The 23,021-nt window shown below is 36.5% G+C and overlaps 1 protein-coding gene across 1 annotated transcript in view; it reads left to right on the top strand.

Moving 5' to 3' along the window:
- ADGB (androglobin) overlaps positions 1-23,021 on the top strand; it is a 115,125-nt gene that overhangs the window by 10,825 nt on the left and 81,279 nt on the right. The window contains exons 2-8 of the mRNA XM_075748459.1: positions 5,981-6,131; positions 8,659-8,751; positions 13,331-13,402; positions 14,663-14,851; positions 19,537-19,676; positions 20,934-21,020; positions 22,461-22,672. Coding sequence (XP_075604574.1) covers positions 5,981-6,131; positions 8,659-8,751; positions 13,331-13,402; positions 14,663-14,851; positions 19,537-19,676; positions 20,934-21,020; positions 22,461-22,672 — 944 coding nt within the window. The remainder of the gene's footprint in view (positions 1-5,980; positions 6,132-8,658; positions 8,752-13,330; positions 13,403-14,662; positions 14,852-19,536; positions 19,677-20,933; positions 21,021-22,460; positions 22,673-23,021) is intronic.

Here is a 23,021-nt window from a genome sequence, read left to right as displayed (position 1 = left end):
TTGAAAGCAGCAGTGTCCATGCTATTCTTTCCAAAGTCTGTACCTTAACCTGATTTTGCTTCTGTCTTTGAGCCATTTATTAATGATAGTTTGTGCAATGAAAACTATTCTTCTTCCTGGAATGTAAAAATAGAAGTTTAAAAGAGTCTAAAATTCTAACACTGTGCATGAGCTTGCTATGAGCATGAAGGCTGGATTTCACATAAATTCTTCCAAAAATACATAAAACAATGTTTTAACTTTGTTAAGATTTAGTCACACAAGATAAAACAAATCTATTGTGATCTATATGAAATATTCAGTTGCCTTATCACTGTATTTGTACCAGTGCAAGTTACCAAAGTCTGTTAGTTCGTCTGACACCTACAGGGATGTCAGCTATGTTTAGAAATGAGAATATTACACTTGAAAGTAGTGATCCAAATTACAGACTCCTTTAAAATAATATACTTATAAAAAAACCCCCAACAGTTGGTATTAATCTTTTTTTTTCTGTCATCGCTTTAATTTTCCACAGTTTGATCTTGCTTCACACAGAAAGCAGTCCATGCTTTTTGAGGGAGAAATCCTACCCCAGTACACAAAACCTGTTGTCATAGGCTTTTATTTGTTCTGCTCATTGTACCTGAACTGCATCCATGGCTTGAGTCTCTCCCCAACCATGACAGCTCGGAGCAATTAGACTAGCATATTTTTCTTCTCCAGGGAGTCCTTTAAGTTTTGGCTCCAATGTCTGAGATAAGAAGAATGGTAAGTTACTGTAATCAACAAATACATATTTTGGTTTTATTTTGTAATTGCTGCTGACTATATTAATAATAAAGAGAAGACTGTATTGCCTTAGCTGCTGCTTAGATTGTCTGATCATGACTAATTCTGTTCATTCCTCTTCTGAAGAACAGCACTAGGTATGAAGAAAAAGAGCAAATAATTTTGCAACAGTTACTGATATTTGGTCAAAAGTTCTCATATCCTTTCCAGATTCTTATGAACTTGAGTGTTGCCATGGTTTCTGCTGTGGGTTTCTAAGATATTCAGATGCTACTTTTGAAAAACTATTTCAATGATTAAAGTTTAAAAGAACTTTCTGCCATAGATAAAATCTTCAAAGGGGTCTTTTGTCTTTGAGTTCTGAAGAGATTTGGGAAAAAGTTAAGTAGCTTCCCCCCAGGACATGTTTGGAAGAGAAGCTGAGCCATCTGTTTGTTCTCTTCCCTCTTTTTCCTAAGATGCCTTTACTGGGGCCAGAAATTGTTTCTTCTGACTGCTCAAACAACCCAAGGGCAGGGACACATTTTTCTTTATTGCTTCCTGGTAAGTGGAAACAATCCAAAATGTCCATCTCCCTGTGTCCCAACATTGGTATCCAATGGGGAATATGAGATGTGAGATTCTTCATTCCTGTTTCTTTCTTCAGATTGCTCTTACCTCTGTACATATAGAGTTGTTCAGAGCATCCAGAGGACTGGAAGGAGGAAAGCATAAAAGTTTCAGCTCTGAGCCTCATTCACTGACCTGCCAGATATTGGTTGCCTAAATGTCATGTCTTGTTACTGAATCATTTCCATTAATTATTGGCCATCCTAAGAACTGTAGTCAGTGTGACATCAGACATGTGTTAGTGTATTTTCTGGGGTTTGAATGAAACTAAGCTGTACAGTGTAACGGTTGCAGACATTTCATGGAAAGAATATATAGCATTTAATGAAAGATAAAAGATTGGCAACACTCTCCAGGGAACAAGGTGAAAATTATGAGCATCAAATAGATTTTGTCTTCTCTTGGGGTACTGTTATGATCAAATTCACAGTTTATTTTTTAATCTTTACAACAGGCTATGGGTAATGTTGGTGACCATTGAAAACACCTACAGGGAGCACTAAGATGGAATGAAGTGATGGCCTGTTGGCAGTTACTTAGCAACAAATGCCCTGCTGTGGAGATAAACACATTCTTAATAGAGTGAATCAAATGAAGACCAAACTCACAATCATTGCATCTGCAGAAAGGCTGGCATATAAACACCTAATCATACTGTACCACCTAAATGTATCATACTGCAAATAAAATGGCTGGTTTGTTTAAACAGTTGCTGTTACAGATACTAATTCTCAGTCATTTGATTTGGCAAAATGTGCTTTAAGCAAACACATATTTTACTTCACAGTTGAAGTTAGCTAAGAACAGGTGCATAGATAGTAACTGTAGCTCAGCTGCTGAGTAGCAATTCATTAAGTTAATGAAAATTTTGCATCTCAATCCTCAGGCAGAGATTCCAGTACTATGTCCTAAGTTCTTGAAAACATCCATACTGATTTCTTAGAATGATAATATAAATCAGATCTTAAACTTTGACACTTAAGTAGGTTTAATAGAAATAAACAAATGAAACCTTAGTGAAAATAGAAGCTGAAAAGGATTTAGCTGCAAAAAATATTGTCTTTGCCCCCTGTGTCATAAGGAATGACAAGGACTGCAGAAAGAATAAAAAAGATTGGATATATTGATATGCAAATAACTAACCAGAAACCCTGAAGAAGTCATCAATAAGGTGGAATCCCTAGGGAGTTTTTTTCATAACTTCCAAAGTACAGCCATGGAGACAGAAGAAGCAGAAGCACTTTTATCTGTCAAGGCTGCAACCAGATTTCTGCATAAAGCTCCAGAGTCACTGTGGAAGCAGTGCTGGCATTATTATTGAACTATTAAAGAACTTTATCTGTTTCAAATACTCCCAATCAAAATTACTATGAAAAGATGCCTCATTTCCATCTTCAGATCTGCTCATCTAAGCAAAAGTGAAAAACTAATTCTTTTTCCTTCCTTTGTTTGGGTTTTGTTTTATTGTTAAGGAAAGTGCATCAAAATGATAAGCAAGATTAAAGGTGCATCTAACTTTTGCAAGGGGGCTTAGGAAAGACAGTATTAAATCTTTATCTGGAAGAAAGAATAAAATAGAAAGAATGGTATCTTCCTGAATTCTACAAAACCTGCATAGCGCACAAGTTATTTTCATGTGTCACAAAATTATTATTGTCTGGTGATCTGGAATGATGTGAGTACTGGGAGAGGAAGGTGGAGTAGCCATGCTGTTCTGAAACTAAACACCATTACTGCTGTAATTCTCTTGAGAGGACTCCCTCCAGTATTTCTGGGTTCCCTCTGTGAGGACTGATCATTTACAGGTAGATTTATCTACTTTTAAGAAGAAAATATTTGCTTCCTAGACTCCATTGACCATGTTGAGAAGATCTTCCTTGCTTAGAGAGTGGGTGAGTAGCTAATGTGTATATGTCTACAGGCTGAATGACTATGTTTAACTTGAGAGAGCATGCTTCCAGTACCTTGTGGGCCTGTTTCCTTTCTCTCTATTAAATCTGAAGTCTCTGAAAAATTTAGGCCATAATCTGTCTGCAATTTTTTTCCCTGTTGTGTTTGCCTATCCTGCTGTTACTTATTTCCCTTGTTGGCACTATATCATTTATACCAGTATTCTTGGAGAAGCTGCTTAGAGGGTCTGAAGTGAATTAGTGCCAACTTCATAGTGTTTCACTCATTTGGCAATTCTTCCTTTTTCTCCTTTAGGGTTTAGCACAGGATTAAAAAGAAGTCTGCCAGTAAGTTGGTGTTTAAAATACTCTTGTACAATTAGGCCAACCGGCTTGACCATAAAATACCAGTAATGCTTTGCATTGTCCTTGTGTCTGTTGGTTTGTTTCAAAGAATTCTCAATGAATTGAGAATATTATTCAATTCTTGTAATAAAGGAACATCTGAAAAACCTTCCTCAAATGCAGTATTTTAATAAATTCAGCTGTCTTTTTTCACTTACTCATTTATATTTGGAGTCCAATTAAATTGCATTTTTTAATCAATTTTTCCAAAATCTTACTGAATCGTCCTTTTTGAGAAGCAGGACCATTTGGCTTAGTTTAGACATCTCAGTGACAGATAGCACTGTTTCCATATCTTCCACATTGTTAGTGTTGAGGGTATTCTGTTATGTCAAAGTGGATTGGGAAAGTAATTTTCTGTCTTAGTGTGATAGTAAGCTAGGGAAGTCTTTCCATACCTCACTGTTGTTTTGTTTCGGTTTTTTTAAATATGCTTTTTTATTATTCCATTATTGACCCAAAGCAGTCAGAAATCTTACAGCAATTATTGCAATTATTATTTAATCATCTTTGGGAATGACTTCAGAATATATTATTATTATTATTATTGTTATTATTATTTGAAACTTCTATGCTTTTCTATAAATATTTAAAAGAGCAAATGCAGACTTAGAGGGAGGAAAAAAATACAAAAAATTAGAAGTAGTCCTTGAATATTTAAAATTCCTACATATGTCATTCATATTTCACCTGAAATAAGAAAAAAGTAGAAAAAGTAAGAATCTTGTAATTTTTTGCTTACAAGTATACATAAGAAGCTGCCAGGAGTTGTATTTAAATCAATGTTGAAAGGGTCAAAGTTTCAAAATATCACAAGCGTTGAAGCTGTTGGTACAGCTAGTATTCTATTTTTATTTGTTCTTCTTGAATGCAGTCAGTGTAGATAGAGCAGACTCTTTGAAACAACTGGAACTGATATAGATGTTCCTAGTGATCTAAAGAAACTGGTAAACGCCAGGGTTTTCAGTTGCATGTCAAGTATTGTTTAATATAGAATGAAACATCATTTGAGTCTTCAGAAAAATGCTGGAGAAAAAATGATATCGTTAATGAAAGATCAAACATAATAGAGAGAGGCTGGAGGCCGTTTACAGATGACTGAGATGACAAAGATGGAAAAGCAAAGCAAGGTATCACTCCAGAGAATACATCTTCCTTCCAGTTAGAGTGGTAGAAGCTATATTTTTTTCTTTGCACAGCAGAAGGCACAGATGGTATTGAATTTTCACAGCTGTCTTCCAATAAGAGTTATTGGTAGTGTGAATGAATGTAGTTATTGTCTAGACAGGGAGAAATCTTTATTTTTACCCATGTCTGTCCTCATTATTGTCGACAAAAGGGTATTGTGGAATCAGAAGAATGTTGATTGAAAGGTACCTCTGGAAGCCATCTAGTCCAACCCCCTGCTCAGAGCAGGGCCAGCTTAGATCAGATTGCTTAGGTTCTTGTCCATTTGAGTTAAAGTCTCTCCAAGCACTATATTTCCCTGGATACTCATTCTTACCATTTTTGAAGATGGGTGTGATGTTTGCCTTTTTCCAGTCATCAGAAAGTTTACCTGATTGCCATGCTCTTTTGAATATGATTGACAGGAGCCTTGGAGTGACTCCAGTCAGCTCCCTCAGTACCTTTGCTCACATCCCAACTAGTCGCATGGAGCTGTGTGTGTCCAGTTGGCTTAAGTGCCTTCTAACTGCTTTCTTCTACTGTAGATAATGCTTTACTCCCACAGACTCTGTTAGTAGATTCGTGGATTGGGAGGCTGAGAACCAAATTGGCCAACAAAATCCAAGACACAGAAAGGCATTGAGTATCTTGGCCTTTCCTATGTCCTTTGTCACTAGGTTCCTGGCCTCATTAAGCAGTGGACATGCACTTTCCTTAGTGTTGTGGTCTAACTCAGCTGGCAGCCACTTTGCCCATTCCCTCCCACCGCAGTGGGATGGGGGAGAGAATCAAAAAGAAAAAAAATAGTAAAACTTGTGGCTTGAGATAAAGACAGTTTAATAGGACAGAAAAAGAAGAGGATAATAGTAATAATAATGGTAAAAGAATATACAAAACGAGTGATGCACAGCACAATTGCTCACCACCCAGAGCCAATGCTCAGCTAGTTCCTGAGCTGTGTCACCCGCCCAGCCAACCCCCCCAGTTATATACAGAGCATGATGTAGTATGGTCATATATGGAATACCCCTTTGGCCAGTTTGGGTCAGCTGTCCTGGCCGTGTCCCCTTCCAGATCTTTCCTACTACCCTTACCTAACATACTGTTCATTTTTATTCATACCTCTCTTTGTTTTCTAGGGCAACTATATCTTCCCATGTAGGTGCTTCCAATGAGAGGTGGAGATTTCCTATTTGGCCAGAATGGAATGAAGCAGATATCAACACAGAAAAATGGGATACTGGAAAAGTTGGAAAAGAGAAAGAAAAAACTGGAAAAAGTCCCATTTCAGTAAGTTGTGTGATACACATTTTATTTCCACTTCATTTTTTGTACCTGTATTTCATAAAGTATCTATCTGGCATAGCTTCAAAATAATTTGTTACTGATACATATATTAATTTTCAGTCGTATCTTTTCAATAAGTTTAAATAGTTCCCTACTAAATTGATAAACTAAAAGTATTGTGTGTTATTTATTTGTTGCTTCTTAATTGAACTTTTAATGTATGTTTGTGCATCAATGTGTGCACATTAATAGTTAAAAAAGAAGGCAACCCCAAAATCTATTTCATAACATAATTAAAACTGTGGGATGTGAGAAGAAGATGAACTGTTGCAGTATCTCAGAGCAATCCTTTCTGTGCGCACTGCAGTTTCTGTGGACTCAAAAGGTTAAATGCACCCGTCTTTATTATGGGAAAAACAGATGTTTTCTTTTGCACATCTCAGTTTCTGGACATGTGAAACACTGCCTGTAGTTCTAATGTGTGGAGAATGGTTGAGGGGAAGTTGTTATTTTGCAGAAAGTGAGCAACTACTAGATGCAGAAAAATTCCTCAGTCTTTCCAACTTTGGAACGACTTTTAAATCTCATCTGGATTTTTACTCTTTCAAACTGGTTATTGCTAGAGAATGTATGTGTGTTTTATGCACAGTAGCAGTAAAAGTATTAAAGAGTTTCTTAAATTTAGCATTTTTAAGTGATATGTAAAATCCATTTCATACTGTGGTAAATCATCTATTTTATATGCAAATTCTGCATGGTTCATATGTTCTGTATATATTCTTGTGTATTATGTATATGTTAGCATGTGTGTTTGTAGATTTTTTTTTTTCCTTACCCCAAGCTTAAATATACTGTAGCCCTATGCACTCTTTTGAGAGGCCAAAGTACTCTTTTGAGGGAAGTTATAGGTTCTATACTGAATGCTGCTGTTAACTTGACAGGTAAATAACTTTCCTTTGTGTCTTCCTTCTGTTCTGTTAACACACTTGGTGTCTTTGGGCTGTACTCTAAACATTCATCTAGCACTAATCTATTAGGTCTGCCAGATGTTATTATAATAAATAAAATTTAAAAATAATTGTAACTGAAAATCTTTCTTCTTTTTAGCATGAGGCTTTCTGAGGTGTTTACTGGATCATTCAGCCACAAGCTATAAGAAACATTGCTCTTTTTACTTGTTCAAAGGAGTTGTTAAATATGTCAGTCACAGCAGACAAATTTATAGACCTAAATAATTTTCTAATGTGGCCTCTTTTGATCCAAGCAGCTAGCCAGAATTCAACATCATATAGGGTATTTCAGTTAGAAACAGAATTAGCGATGGCTTCCAGTGCCTTTGAGTACACTTAGAGCAAGAATATAAACAATCCTATTTTCTTGTGTGGGAAAAGGAATCAGTTGGAAGTGATCTCTCCTTGTAACACTAAAGCTCTTTTATCAAGCACCCCTACACAATAGCCTCTCTTAGAGCAGCGCAGTGTGCTGCTCTGTACATTTGATGTTGTCTGTTTCTCTTGTGCCTGTTTCTTGCCTGTCCTTCCTGTAGAATTTGTGGTTGAGGCTCCTGTCCTTAGAGCATGAACTCCTGAGACCTGGCAGTTGTGTCTTGTAGCCACTTTAAATAAAAGATATGTTAAACCTGGTTTTGTCAGCCAAATTTTTCTTTTGCCTTCCTTTAATCAGTAAGTACTCAAAGCATTGTAGTTTTTCCTTCCCAGAAGCTCTTTCTCTTGGTTAGTCTGTAGAAGATAAACAGTGTACACCGTGGCCTGTGAAACACACAGAAATGCATAATATGCCTAAAAGCTATTTAGAATTTCAGGCACAAGTAGAAGGCACTAACCATGTTAACCGGTTAGTTTCTCAGTCGGCATGAGCAGTATCAGAGGCATCTCCTCATCCTACATTGTGCTATTAAGTAAACAGATCTCATATATCCTTACACCTTCTGTTGACATGGAGAATAGGTATCACTTTGGAAATGGAAGTTTGAAAATTATATGAAAGTCTGTCTCTCTGTCTGTAAGAATCTCTAATTCATGATGCTGTATAATTATAGCTCTCTCTGGTTTCTATAGCAGTTTTAAGTGCATGGAACCTGCTTTGTTTGTGTGTAAATATTGCTTTAGATTAGTTTGTCTTCAATTTAAAAAGCTTTGGAAATAAGTAGTTAGAAAAAGTACTTAGAAACAACTTGGTAGAAGAATGCCTGAATTAAAAGCTTAAACAGTTTTTTCAGGGGTTTTTCTGAATGGTGGAAAAGAAAGGAAACATTTCACATAGACCTATTTAGACAGTGCAGGCCCCGTAACATTCTCTGAACAACATAAGCGGCTTTTGTGCTAAATCTTCAGTTTGGGCTTCGTATCCTTTTAGTTCAGAGTTATAGAAACTATTAGTTCTTTTTTATGCTGGTTTTCCCCTTAAGTGAATTGTTGTGTGAGCGATAAAATATTTTAAGTCTCGTGGAAGATACAATACTGTAATTAATAAACAATGTTCTATTTGTGTTCATGCACATTCTACATAGCATGTCTTTGAGGATCCTGAAGGGAAAATAGAGTTGCCAGCATCCTTAAAAGTGCATTCATGGAAACGTCCGCATGAGTTTTTAACAAATAAGGTAAGAAACAAGCAAGGTCATAGTGAAAAAAATGCTACTCGCCCAGCTATGTCATAAATAGAGGAAAATTAGTAGAGTAAATCAGTTCAATGGATAAAACCCACTTGACCATGTGTAGTCATCCTGTCTAGGAGACCGTTGTGCAGTGAGGAGTCAGTGATGCATGCAACAGCTGACCTGTGCTGCACACACAGCTTGTCCTTCAGGCCTGCGTGGTGCTGGGCGTGATCCCTGCCTGCTGGATAAACTCAGGCAGCGCACTGTAAGGGAGGAGACTGCAGGCAGCTCCCGCTTGTTGCCGGCAGTTACATCACCTGCATCTCCTTGCCTTTATCTAAATGCAGCAGCAAGTTCTTAAGTGAACATCCTTTCTGTTTTACAATGATGGAGAGAGTTGTTTTCTTGTAAGAAAACCCTGTAATAGCTCAAATATATCATAGCTTAATAATAGCAAAATGGGATAACCCTTTGTACGGATGGGATCTGCACAGAACGCTGCATGTGGATCAGAAGTCTGTTTTGCTGCTGCACAACTTGGGGTTCCCAGTGTCTAAAAGTACATAAGGTTATATATACTAATCTCTTTCCTTATAGTTAGCTCTATAATAGTATTTTAAATTATACTCTATGGAGCCTGAGTGCCTTTCTTACCAGGATCACCATGGACCAGCACCTCCTTGTGCAAAACATCATAGCAGTGTATCCCCCCAAGTCTGCTCCACCTTTTGACTCCACATTCATTTAGAAGACATCTTTACAGAGAGATGCCTTGCTGTTTTTCTTTGTGTTCTTGTTTTCTCACTTAAAAATCAATGTCATGGCAAAACAAGTTCTGTTTGTTCAAACTAAGGCTTCCATTGAGCAGGTATCTGAAGTAAATATCTATCCTAAAACTATGAATTAACTTTACCAGAAATACAGTACTTTTTCTCACTTCAACTGTTGTATTTCTCCAGTCTGCATACAGAACATGTCCACATCTTTGACAGTACTTGTCTGGATGGTAATCATAACATTTTAAAATTATGCAAAGCTCTTACCCAGTTTATTTTTAAAATTAATTGCAAAGAAAATAACCAGCCTACAATTTCAAAGGTTAGTGTTCTCCAATGCTGTTGCTAATCTAAGTTTTAAAGCACTTTTTCTTCAGATGAAATGCTGAAGTTTTAAAACTCTTTGACCACCCTTCCAATTTTTTCAGGCTTGTCAGTTTTCCTTTTGTCAGCTTGTCAGTTTCATTTTTTATTAACCAGACACTAAACAGGTCCAAGTTTAATGTTTATCAGAGGAAGGAGAGGGGGAGGTCAGAGGAGTAATTGACAAGACCAAAAGACTGGATGAGAAATGCTGTCAAAATGCATAAACTGAATAGAGGTATCTGAAAGATGAGGGCAAGAGAGCTGGCAGCCCAGAAAGCCATGGAAACATGTATCTGTATTAAAAATAGCTTTTAAAATCTATCTTTAGAACACTATGAAGAAAGCATTTGTTTTCTTTAAGACCTGATTAAAACTTTGATGCTTGTTTTGGTCCAATGTATTTTGAATCAAGAAGCTATGATTACTAGAATTTTTTTAAGTTCTTAAAAATGAATGTAAATGTCAAGTGATGAAAGGCTATTAAGATGATACATGTTGCTACCTAATCTATTAGTAACTATAAAAGAAAGCATAAACAAACCTATTTAGTGTGGTAAGCAAAGTATCAAGCAATGATCACCAATAAATGATGAGAAGCATAGATGTATCTAGTTCAATAAACTACAATCCTAGTATGTTATTTCTAAACTGCTTACAAAAAGAAAGCAGACTGCATAAACAAGTAATAGTCATCAAAACTGTGCTAATACAGTCAAAGATTTGATAAAGTCAGTGTTCATACTGACAATACCAGTATCTAACTGACCATGAGGAAACAAATCCCTTTGAATCTTGATGGGCGGCCAAGGTAAACTCAAAGTATGAGATATGAGATAGTGTTATGATCATACAATTGAAGAATGGTAGGGGTTGGAAGGGACCACTGGAGATCGTCTAGTCCAATTCCCCTGCTAAAGCAGAATTACCTAGAGCAGGTTGCACAGGATCAAGTCCAGGTGGGTTTTGAATATCTCCAGAGAAGGAGACTCCATAAACTCTCTGGGCAACCTGTTCCCGTGCTCTGTCACCCTCACAGTGAAGAAGTTTTTCCTCATATTGAGATGGAACTTCTTGTGTTCTCGTTTGTGCCCATTGCCCTTTGCCCTGTCGCTGGGCTCCGCTGAAAAGAGTCTGGCCCCATCTTCTTGACACCTGCCCTTTAGATATTTATAAACCTTGATAAGATCCCCTCTCAGTCTTCTCCAGGCTAAACAGCCCCAGCTCTCTCAGCCTTTCCTCATAAAAGGAAAGTCCCCTCATCATCTTTGTAGCCTGCCACTGTACTCTTTCCAATAGTTCCTTGTCTTTCTTGATCTGGTGAGCCCAGAACTGGACACAATACTCCAGATGTGGCTTCATCAGGGCAGAGTAGAGTGGGAGGATAACCTCCCTCGACCTGCTGGCCATGCTCTTCTTAAGGCACCCCAGGATACCACTGGCCTTCCTGGCCACAAGGGCACATTGCTGGCTCATGGATAACTTCTTGTCCACCAGGACTCCCAGGTCCTTCTCTGCAGCCCTGCTTCCCAGCAGATCAACCCCTAACCCATACTGGTGCCTGGGGTTATTCCTCCCTAGGTGCAGGACCTACACTTGCCTGTGCTGATTTTCAATTGATTCCTCTCCGCCCAACTCTCTAGTCTGCCCAGATCTCCCTGAATGGCAGCACAGCCTTCTGGTCCTCCCAGTTTAGTATCATCAGCAAACTTGCTGGGGGTACACTCTGCCCCTTCGTCCAGGTCATTGATGAACAAGACTGGACCCAGTACTGACCCTTGGGGAGCACTGCTAGCTACAGGCCTCCAACTGGACTCTGTGCCACTCATCACAACCCTCTGAGCTCTGCCATTCAGCCAGTTCTCAGTCCACCTCACTGTCCACTCATCTAACCCACACTTCCTAAGCTTATCTATAAAGATGTTATGGGAGACAGTGTCAAAAGCTTTGCTGAAGTCAGGCTAGACAACATCCACTGCTCTCCCCTCATACACCCAGCCAGTCATGCCATCACAGAAGGCTATCAGATTGGTCAAGCATGATTTCCCCTTGGTAAATCCATGTTGACCACTCCCGATAACCTTCTTTTCCTCCACATGCTTAGAGATGACATCCAGAATGAGCTGTTCCATCACCTTTCCAAGGATGCCGGTGAGGGTGACTGTCCTGTAGTTTTCTGGGTTGTCCTCCTTGCCCTTTTTGAAGACCAGAGTGACATTGGCATTCCTCAATTCTCAGGCACCTCTCTTCATGACCTTTCAAAGATGATGGAGAGTGGCTTAGCAATAACATCTGCCAACTCCCTGAGCACTCGTAGGTGCATCCCATCAGGGCCCATGGATTTGTGGGTGTGGAGTTTGCTGAAATGATCTCTAACCCAATCCTGCTCAACCAAAGGAAAGTCTTCCTTTCTCCAGACTTTCTCTCTTACCTCCAGGGTCTGGGATTCCTGAGGGCTGGCCACAGCAGTAAAGACTGAAGCAAAGGCGGCATTCATTAACTCCACCTTCTCTGTATTCTCCATCATCAGGGCACCCACCTCAGTCAGAGGCAGGCCCACATTCATTTCCCTAGCCTTCCTTTTGCTACTGATGTACTTGAAAAAGCCCTTCTTGTTGTCCTTGACATCCCTTGCCAGATTTAATTCCAAGTGGGCCTTAGCCTTCTGTCCTGGTTCTGGCTAGGATAGAGTTAATCATCATGCTTACCATAAAAGGGGTCTAGTTGGTGACCATGACGTCACATGGTATGGAATAGCCCCCTGGCCAGCTTGGCTCACCTGTCCTGGCTCCTTGTGAAAATTAACTCTATCCTAGCCAGAACTTGGACACCTTCCTCGTTGCATCCCTCCATACTCTGACAACATTCCTATATTCCTCCCAAATGGTCAGTCTCTTTTTCCACATTCCTTAAACTTCCTTCTTCTCTTTGAGGTTTTTCCAGAATCTCCTTACTTATCCATGCAGGTGTCCTGCCTCCTTTGCTTGATTTCTTACTCATAGGGATGCACCGATCTTGAGCTTGAAGGAAGTCGTGCTTGAATACTGACCAGCTCTCTTGGACCCCCCTACCTTCTAGAGCCCTAACCCATAGGATTCTGCCAAATAGGTCATGATTTAAATGCAGAACTGCAAACATTATGAATAAATTAAGGGAATCTCAATTTACTGATCTAATTATTTCATTTGGTACTCTTTAAATCTCTTGGTAAAAATAATGATTTTTTTTTTTAAATTCTGAATATCTACATTTTAAGACATTTTTATTAAGAAATACCAAAGCAGCTACAAGATTAGGAAACTGATGGCCTTTCGTTTGCAAATGTCTAACAAATGTTTGCCAAATGTCTAACATTTGTATGTCACTACTGTTAAATATTACTGTTCATTTAATTTTTTCCCACATAATTTAGTTATGTTCTTAACTAATTTACTTTCTCCTAGATCCCTGTGGTTGTCAAAAATGAAACCTCATTTGACCTTTTTTCAGCAAATGAGCATATATTTTGTAGTGAGGTAGGTAGAAATACATTAATGTCCCTTTAAAAAAAATATTTTCTTTCATTCTTTTTGACTCTTTTTGGATTTCGCTCCAAATGTCTACCATGAAGAAATAAGTTGTGATGAATGTTTTAAGTGAAAAAAGAATGATGGGAATAAACCAGCAAGAAATCATTTAGATTTGTACAATTAGTGTTTACCTTTTTTAGCATTTTAAAAATTAAATTGATGATGGTAAGAGATTTTCCAAACATGTTTGGTTGGTTTTTTAAAGTATACAGCCTGTGAACTACAAAGATTATTGCTGGATAATATTCTCTAAAGATAAAAGCAAATAAAAGCTATATTAGAAAGCATTTATATTTTTTAATTCAAGCTTTCCTGAAGTCATGTTCTTAGTGTGCTTACATGTATGTGCTAATCTCTGTCACACAGTCAGTCTTTTCCTTCTCTCCAGAGTTGAATAAATGTTTACTGAATTTCTACAGATCAGGGGAAAATATAAAGCAGATAGAACTAAGGCTTCTGGGTGCCTTGCTGCATATAATATTACTTCGTAATTTCTATTCCATTCAGTGATTCAATACAAATTCAAAATTCACCACCACAGAAAGTATGCGAAGAAGCTACCAGAATCAGATGATGTAAATTTTGCTGTCCACAGAACGACTAATTAATTTTAGGGCAAATGTCTTGTAGTATAAGCTTATTCTCATTCTCGATTATATAAATCACTGTCAGAGTCTGGTAATACTTGTGAAACTATAACATACATCAGAAATATGCATGTTAGAAAAACGTGCACTAAAGTATGATTAGTTAAATTAGTTAATTTTAAATTTTAAAAATTATTAAATACTTTTAATGATTTAGGATTGTTTTTTACAGAGTACAAATAAGTATTAAAACCATACTATATCTAGTAATAAGCAATTAAACAAGTGACAGTTCACAAGTCCTGTAACATAATTTATTCTGAAATCATATGTACTCATTTTTCTTTGGTAAATGCTGAACAGCATAATTTATATTGCATCTTTACTGAGTTTCATGAAGTTTTGTGTTATTGTAGATAGACTTTATGAGGATTTTAAGAAAACTTGTACCGGTGAAATGAATTTTTGCATGAAACCATAGCTATACTTTTATGTCACTACTTCATTTAAAACAGGATCTTTTTAATTATTTGATCATTATATAACTTGATTTCATTTTTCTAAAAGGTGTAATTTGAAGTTTTTTGTTTTTTTTTTTTCTATTTTTCTCTGTTTTCAGCTGATAAGATGGATTGTAAGTGAAATTTATGCAGTCTGGAGGATACATAATGAAAACGCTTTAACTAATGGAACATCCACACTTTTTTGGAAACCATGGGAACACATCTATGCCTTATGTAAAGCTACCAAGGGACACATGCCACTGTACAATAGCTATGGAAAATATGTAGTGAAACTTTATTGGATGGTGAGTAATTCCTTCCAGCAATATATAAATATTATGCAGCTAGCATGGCGAATTTTAATGGTTAGGGTATTTATTATTATTGAAAAGATATGGATTCATAGGAGTAGAATTGTTGACAAATTGTTGATACATGTTAATAAAAATGCCTTTTACAGTTCACGTGATTTTTGTACAACTTAGAACTTGATAAAACAGAGTTATTACTTGAAAAGACAATATTGTTTTTTCATAAATTATGTAGAATTTTGCTGATTGCTAGTTTTTTTTCCCTCTGGGCACTGCAAAAAGATACTACACTTGAGTTCATTTGTTTATTACATTGCAGAAAGAGGATCTAATAATGACAGTTGCTAATGTTGCATATGTTCAAACTATCTATTGAAATAACTTTTCTGATACTTGTGACATTTTTGTGTCAGACAGCATTTTTAATGTCATTCTTTAGCCCAAAGCACAATTTCAATACATTTGACAGAAAATTGGTTCATTCTGTATTGTATAGTGAGTGGTTAAAATAATGTTTTAAGAAGTGATTAATTTTAACCATTTGTAGTTTCTTTGAGCTGCATGTGATAGATACTTGACATCCTATTTTTACAGGGTTTGATTTCTAAATTATGTGTCTTATAGTCCTTATAGATATAGTCCTTATAGGACTCTTATAGTCCAATGTAAACTGGTTTTGATTTGGCACATTTACAGAAATTTTCTTTCTTTTTTTTTTCTTACATCTTTTTGTTTAATGAAAGTACTTGTTGATATTTTGGTTTGTTCTTTTTTTTTTTTTACTCTGTGTCTCAAAACGTTATGATGATACTAAGCAACATATGTGGGTGCTACAGTAATTGAAATTCCTTTTTACCACTTGAATTCTTGGTGTTAATTGGCTTTTACTAAATAAGAAGGTATGTTTCATTATTGACAGAAAAATATGAAGACTGATTGTGAGGTTTGCACTGCACTATAAACTGAATGATTTAAATTCTCATTCCATAAATTCTACTCTATTTTTATTTCAGTCTTAGTTTCATCTGCTGATTTTTTTTTTTTTGGTGTGCATGCATTAATTGTTTTGAGATAATATGCAAAATATTTCTGTTCTTGTGTAGTGAATGATAGAATATGGAGGTTTGATGCAAATATTTAGTAGAGTCAGACAAGTGGCCCATACCACTGGTGTATTAGGATTGAGAAAGTTTTTTATTAAGTAACTCAGTTACTTGGCTGACTTTACAGAGCTATTTGTATCCAGTTGTATTGAAAGGTGATTAAAGACTTCCAGTGTGAGGACCATTTACTGAAGATGTACTGGTAAAACCAAAACATCCAATGGAGTTTCTAAAGATAACAGACGACTTAATGCATTTTACCGTCAACTTAATAACAAAGAAATAATCACTGACCTAAAAGTTAGAAGTTGTCTATGTTAGGGTTATTCTAGTTACATTTGTCTTTTGCATACAGAATATGTTGCAAAACACTAAGACATATAATTGACCCTGTTAAACTTCCAGTTGCCCAAACTTGAAAATATTTTTCACACAGTCAGTTGGAAGCATAAAATTGGAAGTGTTAATGAAAACTCAAAGTTATCCCATTGGACTTCTAAAAGGTAGAATTCATGGAAGCAGAAAAAGTTATATCTAAAAAAGAATGTGTAAAAGCTTTTTTAAAAAGAAGTGAAAATTGGTGCTCATGAATACAAGTGAACAGCTAAGACAATGCAGACAGCTGATTAAACAGGCCAAAGGTTCTAATGAAATTTAAGTTGCTAATAGTATTGATATACAATATTTAAAAACAGGCTATGACAAGTTACTGATAATAAACACATAAACAGTAGTTTTCAATAAATATTTCTTCTGTGCATTGAAAGGTTGAAAGAGATATATCTGTTCCTTGGCACACGGTGAATTAAACAAACATAAGCATCTCTAACAAAGCAGGTTTAGATGCTTCAGCTTCTCAAATGAAACATTTTCATAGCAGTAGATCCAGGTAAGCTATGGACATATCCAGAGTACCTACTTGAGGTACCTGCTTTAGGCATCCACACACCAACTGTCTCCAGCAGCAGAATTTAAGTAGATGAATTCAGGCGGTGAAGTGGTCTGTTATTGTCAGTGGGGTAGGTGTGGGGTTTTTTTCCCAAGGGTGATAAAGTTGTGTCACATGCTGAATGAGGAGCTATCAGAATTAGTCAAATAAACATTCAGAGTTTCTGAGAGTTTTCCTAGAGACTAAGCAGCTGACTTAGGGTATTGTACCTTGTATTAGGTACCTTGTATTAGGTACATCTGTCTATGTAGATACCAAGCACTAGGTTCTTCTGTGAGAATGCATGAAAAGTTAGAGAGCTCATATCTTTTATCAGATGGCTGCCACCTCTCCTTTTGCATAAAATGCGATGGTTAAAGCACTTATCAAGGAGTGGAAGAACTGAATATTCTTCCCTTCTCAGCTGTAAGTACTAAACCTCCCAGTTTCTGCAAGACAAGTTCTATGACTACAGCTTTGACTGCTCTGCAAAAATTTATGTCATGGGACCAAAACCCAAAGGGTGACACCTGGATTCTTTTCCAAAGTTTCAGCATCATTTAGACTTTAGACTATCATGTGTTTAACTTGGGTGTCTTCCAGCTTAATAGAGGTTACAAAGGCATTGCTTATAGTTAGTTACAAATGGAAAAAAAGATAATCCTAGGGGAGAACTTCTTAGTGAGATACACTAAGGTCCACTAGCTAGAATTTTACTTTAGATAATTCAATCCAAAATATGGCATAATTAATTAGAAGAAAAAGCAATTAAATATTAAAAGAATTTTTGAGGGAAATGGTATATTCAGCATTACTTCATATCCTTAAAATGCGATGAGGTAATTAAAAAAAATATAAAATTGCTCATTTTGCTTTCTGGGAGAATATGTTATTAATACATATGCATGGAAAAACCCCTCCGTAAAAAGGAACTACCAAAGACTGAATAAAATGCAGGAGGAGAAGAGGTGAATCAAGAAAGAACAACCTGGAAGTTTTTTTGGTTTTAACCCATGGTAAAAAAAAAAAAAAAAAAAAAAAAAATAGAGTTTTTTTTGAGATGTTGTCGGCCAATAGGAGGCAGTCAAAAGAGAAAGTAACAATAAGGATAAGAATGAAACTCTTGGAAACTGGGCAGAAAGAGGTTTTGTGAGAGCTGTGTTTGTGAAAAGCACTGATGCAGCTAATGGAAGGATTTGGAAGATGGAATGTAAGAGTGCAGGTCAGAATACTCAGGGACAACACTCTTAAATGCATAACAATAGGAGACAGAAAAATGTACCAGAGGAGAGGAAGAAAATATTTATATAATTTGTTGAGGAGTGAAGAAATTTTGTTTTCCTAATGGTCCTCATGGCAAGTCTCTAGTTTACCATTATTTGAGACAATTAATGTTGCTCTACAAAAGGAGAGGGCACAAACTTTCCCATCTCAGAATGTTTTTAGAACTTTAAAGTAACGAAACTTGCATCACACATGCAGCAAATGATGCTCCTGGAGAAGGGCAGCAGCAGGTCAGTGCCTCAGATGAGTAAGCTGGTCAAGTTTTGTGTTGGAGGTGTGGAGAGAGCCTCACAGTTGCATGCAGCATGTCACTTACTTAGAAACACCTCAGCGTAGAGTTCTTTCAGAAATCTCTACGGTTACAAATACTAAATAATTACTCAAACACTTCCATGACCCTTGGGAAATTGCTCATATTCTATTTCTATGCTGGAAACCATTACTCTAGTGGTTATAGTACAAAAACTTCCTGTGAATGAAATTAAGGAGAGATTTATTTTACTTCTCTATCACCCTATTAAATTGTTTATAAATCCACCCATCTTTCAGAATGAACATAAATGCAAACAAAGCTGGGGAGAGCTTTTGAATGGCCGCACTTATGCATGTTGCAGTTTGATACGTGTGTCTTCCGAAGGAATAAAACCCTGAGCATATCATATTAATTTTATTTTTAAATAAACCTACACCATGTATTTGCATTAAGAGAAACTTACAGTTCTAATACAGTATAGATCAGATATGATATTTTAAAAGGCAGTTTCATGCAGTTTGCTCTTGATACATGTCAGCTAGCCAGCACTGAGGAAGAAATAGAAACGCAGTTAAAACTGGAAGAATCTCTTAACTTTCCTGTAAGGGAGAGCACTTAGCTGCTTAACATGCTTGTGCTTTCCTCATCCCTTACTATTGCCTCCACATACAGAATAACCTATATTCATATAGGAAATGAGTTACATGAGTTTGAGAAGGCAGAAATGATGTTGCACAGCTTCCTCAGCAGAGGACATTACTCTGTGTGTGAATTTAATGCTGCAGAGGTTATGTATTCGTGTGACGAAAGACTGAAATGAATGCATGCACATGATGGACTACACATACAAGAGGAAATATATTTGGAAATAACTGCAATTAGATTAATTTCTGAAATAAATAAGAGCAGTAATAAAATGCTATGAATACTGTTTCCATGCTTCTCGGATATTATATGAGAACTTCTTTTAACACCATCTGCAATGTAAATCAAATTACAGTAGAATTGGGTTCTTGGGAAAACATTAAAAGTTCTCTTACATATATGTTCTGTTTCCAGCCCACAAACTCAGTATTTTCTTTCTTCTTTACTCCCCCTCCCTATGTCATAGGGATGCTGGAGGAAGATCACTGTGGATGACACTATGCCTTTCAATGAAGAGGATAATTTGTTACTACCAGCTACAACTTGTCAAATTGAGCTTTGGCCAATGTTGCTTTCCAAAGCTATCATTAAGCTGGCAAATACTAGGTATGTTTAGTCAGCTCACTTTTGGTTTGTTTTGTGAAGTCACATGGAATTTGCAAAAAGTTGTTTTAGTATATATATGGGAAATATATTTTGCTAAAAATTTTGTAATGACAAATATACACTTTTTTGACAGAAGACACAGTAAATCAGTAAAGCAAGGTCCCCTGTAGCTACGGAAGATGCAGTGTTTCCTTTTTAGATGTGCGTTTATACAGTTGTGCAAAAAAAAACTTTGCACAGAAACTGGAGTGCTCTCCCTATTTGCTTTATCTGTTTGCCGTTATTCCCCAAAAGCTTCACGTTTTGTTTTCTGCCAAATGGAAATGTTCAAGAAGTTTTAACCAGTATTGAAAATAGGGTATTGTAAGCTACTTTTGATGCTTTTCCTGTAGTTCTGCTGTTGTGGGCTGTACCATGATCCACTTCCCTAAAACTGACCTGGAAAGCAGCAGGTGACCCATGGTGCAAATGATTGATAGTTACAGCCACAGATTCCTATGAGATGAGCAATGAAGACCAAGTGTTTAAAGGACCAAGCTTCAGAAAATAATTCAAAACATTGATCTGGATAGTCAAGTTTCCCTGTTCTGGTCATATCACTTTATGTTTGTTGGAAGAGTGATCTAAAATACAGGCCAGTGAGTTGCCTACAGCTGCCCATTAGGACACTCTGTTTGCAGGAACGTATTTGAAATACAGCAGCATGTTTCTCCAGATCACAAGGGTTAGTCATGGCCAAGTGCTGGCATCTTTAGCCTTGGTCTTGTCAGGATCTACAGACAGAAATCTCTCCAGAGAGTAGAGGACTGTATCAATTTGAAAAAGTGGAATGTGGTACACTGGAAATACAGCCAACTTGTGCATAGTTACCTGGGAGTTAGTGCAGCTGCTTGGGAAATGGAAGTTCTAGATTCATATCCCCCTTCTAGTGTAAGGGATTACAAACTCACATCTCCAACCCTCCAAAAAGAGGCTTTACTTTGTACAAGTATACATAGTATGCTTGCTAACAGTGTTGAAACTATGCTGTTGCACTGGAGGGAACACTAAAATAATAGGCCTGAGGCAAAGGCATAAAAGCAAATTTGACTTTGTATGCTAGTAGTCAGCAGTGGATTGGAAAACTCCTAAAATTGCAAATAATGACTTGTTTTTCAGCAAGCCATTCTGTTTGTGTATGGTCTTGGTCCTACACAAAGCAATGTAGGCTACAGAGTTTACTTACGATTCTGTATAATGTCTGCTTTTGTCTTACAGTACATGTGAAAGTGGAACAAGAGAGCTGGAGGAATTTACAGTTCTACATACACTAACTGGCTGGATACCAGAAGTTATTCCTCTCCAGTAAGTTCTTCTTTTAAACAATTTACATATTAGTTGTTTAATATTTACTTCTATAAAGCATTATGAAAAATAAAGCTAAGCCCTAAAAGTCCTTCAGCATCAATTTTGGGAAGTGTACTTTTTTTACTTCTGGCACTTGAGAAATGTGCCTTCAAGGAATGCAATTTTATTGAGTTTTTCTTTGTAGGTCATGCAGTTGCTTATAAAGCTATTTATCATGTTAAGCTGATGCCTATTCTTTATAAAATTAATTTATTTTTAAGTAATATTGAACACTGTGGTGAAAACAAGGTTAGAGAAATCTATGTTTCATCTAATATACAGATAGAAAATGTCTGCAAGTAATAATAATAACTTCAGATCTGAATGTACTATAGAATACAGGCTCTAAATAGCTAGACTTTTTTTTTTAAATTACACTTTTTCACCTTTTGATGTCTACATTCTAATGCCTAAATAAATAACAAATAGTTTTGTTTTACATCTAATTTATTTAGGTATAATTGTTTATTTATAGCAGTAGTTCAGTATTAAATAAGTTCAGTCAAGGGCTATTTTAGCTCTCATTTCAGCAATTTTTATGTCCCAAGCTCTGCTTGCAATTTAGGTTTTTGATATATTTATGTCTTACAGTAGTGTGTATGTAGCCCATGGACTTAGAAGTCTAAGTAACCTACATTTTGTTTATGTAGGTATTTTTTGCTGTTGCAATTGTAAAACTAGCATTCACGAATCTGGCACTTGCTGCAAATATATTATATTCTGGAATAAGAAAATGTGAATACCACAGAGTCTTTGCAATAGTAGTAAAAGATGGCTTTGGCTCATTGTACAATCGTTGGGGTTTTTTGGTTTTTTTTTTTAAGAGGTTGCATGTAGTTAACTTGCATGAAACTTTTTCATGACCCTGAAAGATTCATTCAGTTTTTGATTGTTTCTGGAATCACTGAGCTTCTGTGGAGCAGTATGGCTGCAACTGTCATGTCATATCAAAATGCTGTTGTAGCTGGTGGAATCAGTGGAAAAGGCATGGAATTACCTGTGCTGAAACAGTTAGGGAAACCTAGTTTGGAAATATCTTTGAGAAGGTTTTTCATGTACAGAGCCAGAATCAAGTTATTATACAGTGTAGTTGCAAAATGGTCTGCAAGTTTCCCTGCCGCAACTTTTATCTACTAAAAAGTTTTAAAAGGATGCTTTATTTATGTGCTTCTCTAACCATTATCCCTTCTTTATGGATCTGTCCATAATTTGTCTCTCAACAAATTGGCTGATACACAAAATCCGGCAAGTGTGTTTTATTTACTAAAATAACCCAGTACCTTTTCTAAGAGTTGGACTGTCAGTTGTAGTATATATAGTGTTTTCTAAATGACAATCACACTTTCTTTTTGTATTGTAAATATTACCATTGACACATACATGTGTTTGTTTTTAAAGGCCTGGATACTTGGACAAAGTCTGGGGCTTTTTGAAAGAGATCGTGCCAGAATTCAAGTTGCCAAATAAGAAAACTCCAGAACCTGATATTTCTCAGTCAGATACAAAACCTAAAGAGACCAAAGTCTCAGAGTTAAAAAATGAAGCTTCATCTGTGAATAAGCAGTCAGATACACCTGAGAAAGCAGAGAAAGCTGATAAAATTGGCAAAGGTCTGTAACTTTAGGTAGTCTAAAATCTCTGTAGGCCAAGTGTAAATAAACATAACCTCTGGCTTTGAGTTTATATGTCTTTATTATGCCACATGCAACTCTGTGGGTTTGTTGTTGTTTCACTGAACATGTTGCAATGGTGTAAATTCAAAAAAGTTTTAACTATAGATCTCATTAGAAGCAGTACCAGTCTCTTATGAAAACAGCTTCCTTTTGTGGTAGAGATTTGTTCAGCTTGGTGTCACCCATTTCTCTAAAGACTGGTTCCTTGCAGAGGGGTAACAATCAGAGAGGTTACAGTTTCCCCAAAGGCAACACTATTCTGACCATCAATAAATTATACTTTTCA

Source organism: Balearica regulorum, chromosome 3 (assembly GCF_011004875.1).
Source record: "Balearica regulorum gibbericeps isolate bBalReg1 chromosome 3, bBalReg1.pri, whole genome shotgun sequence".
Taxonomy (NCBI): domain Eukaryota; kingdom Metazoa; phylum Chordata; class Aves; order Gruiformes; family Gruidae; genus Balearica; species Balearica regulorum.
This window is presented reverse-complemented; position numbering and strand designations above follow the sequence as displayed.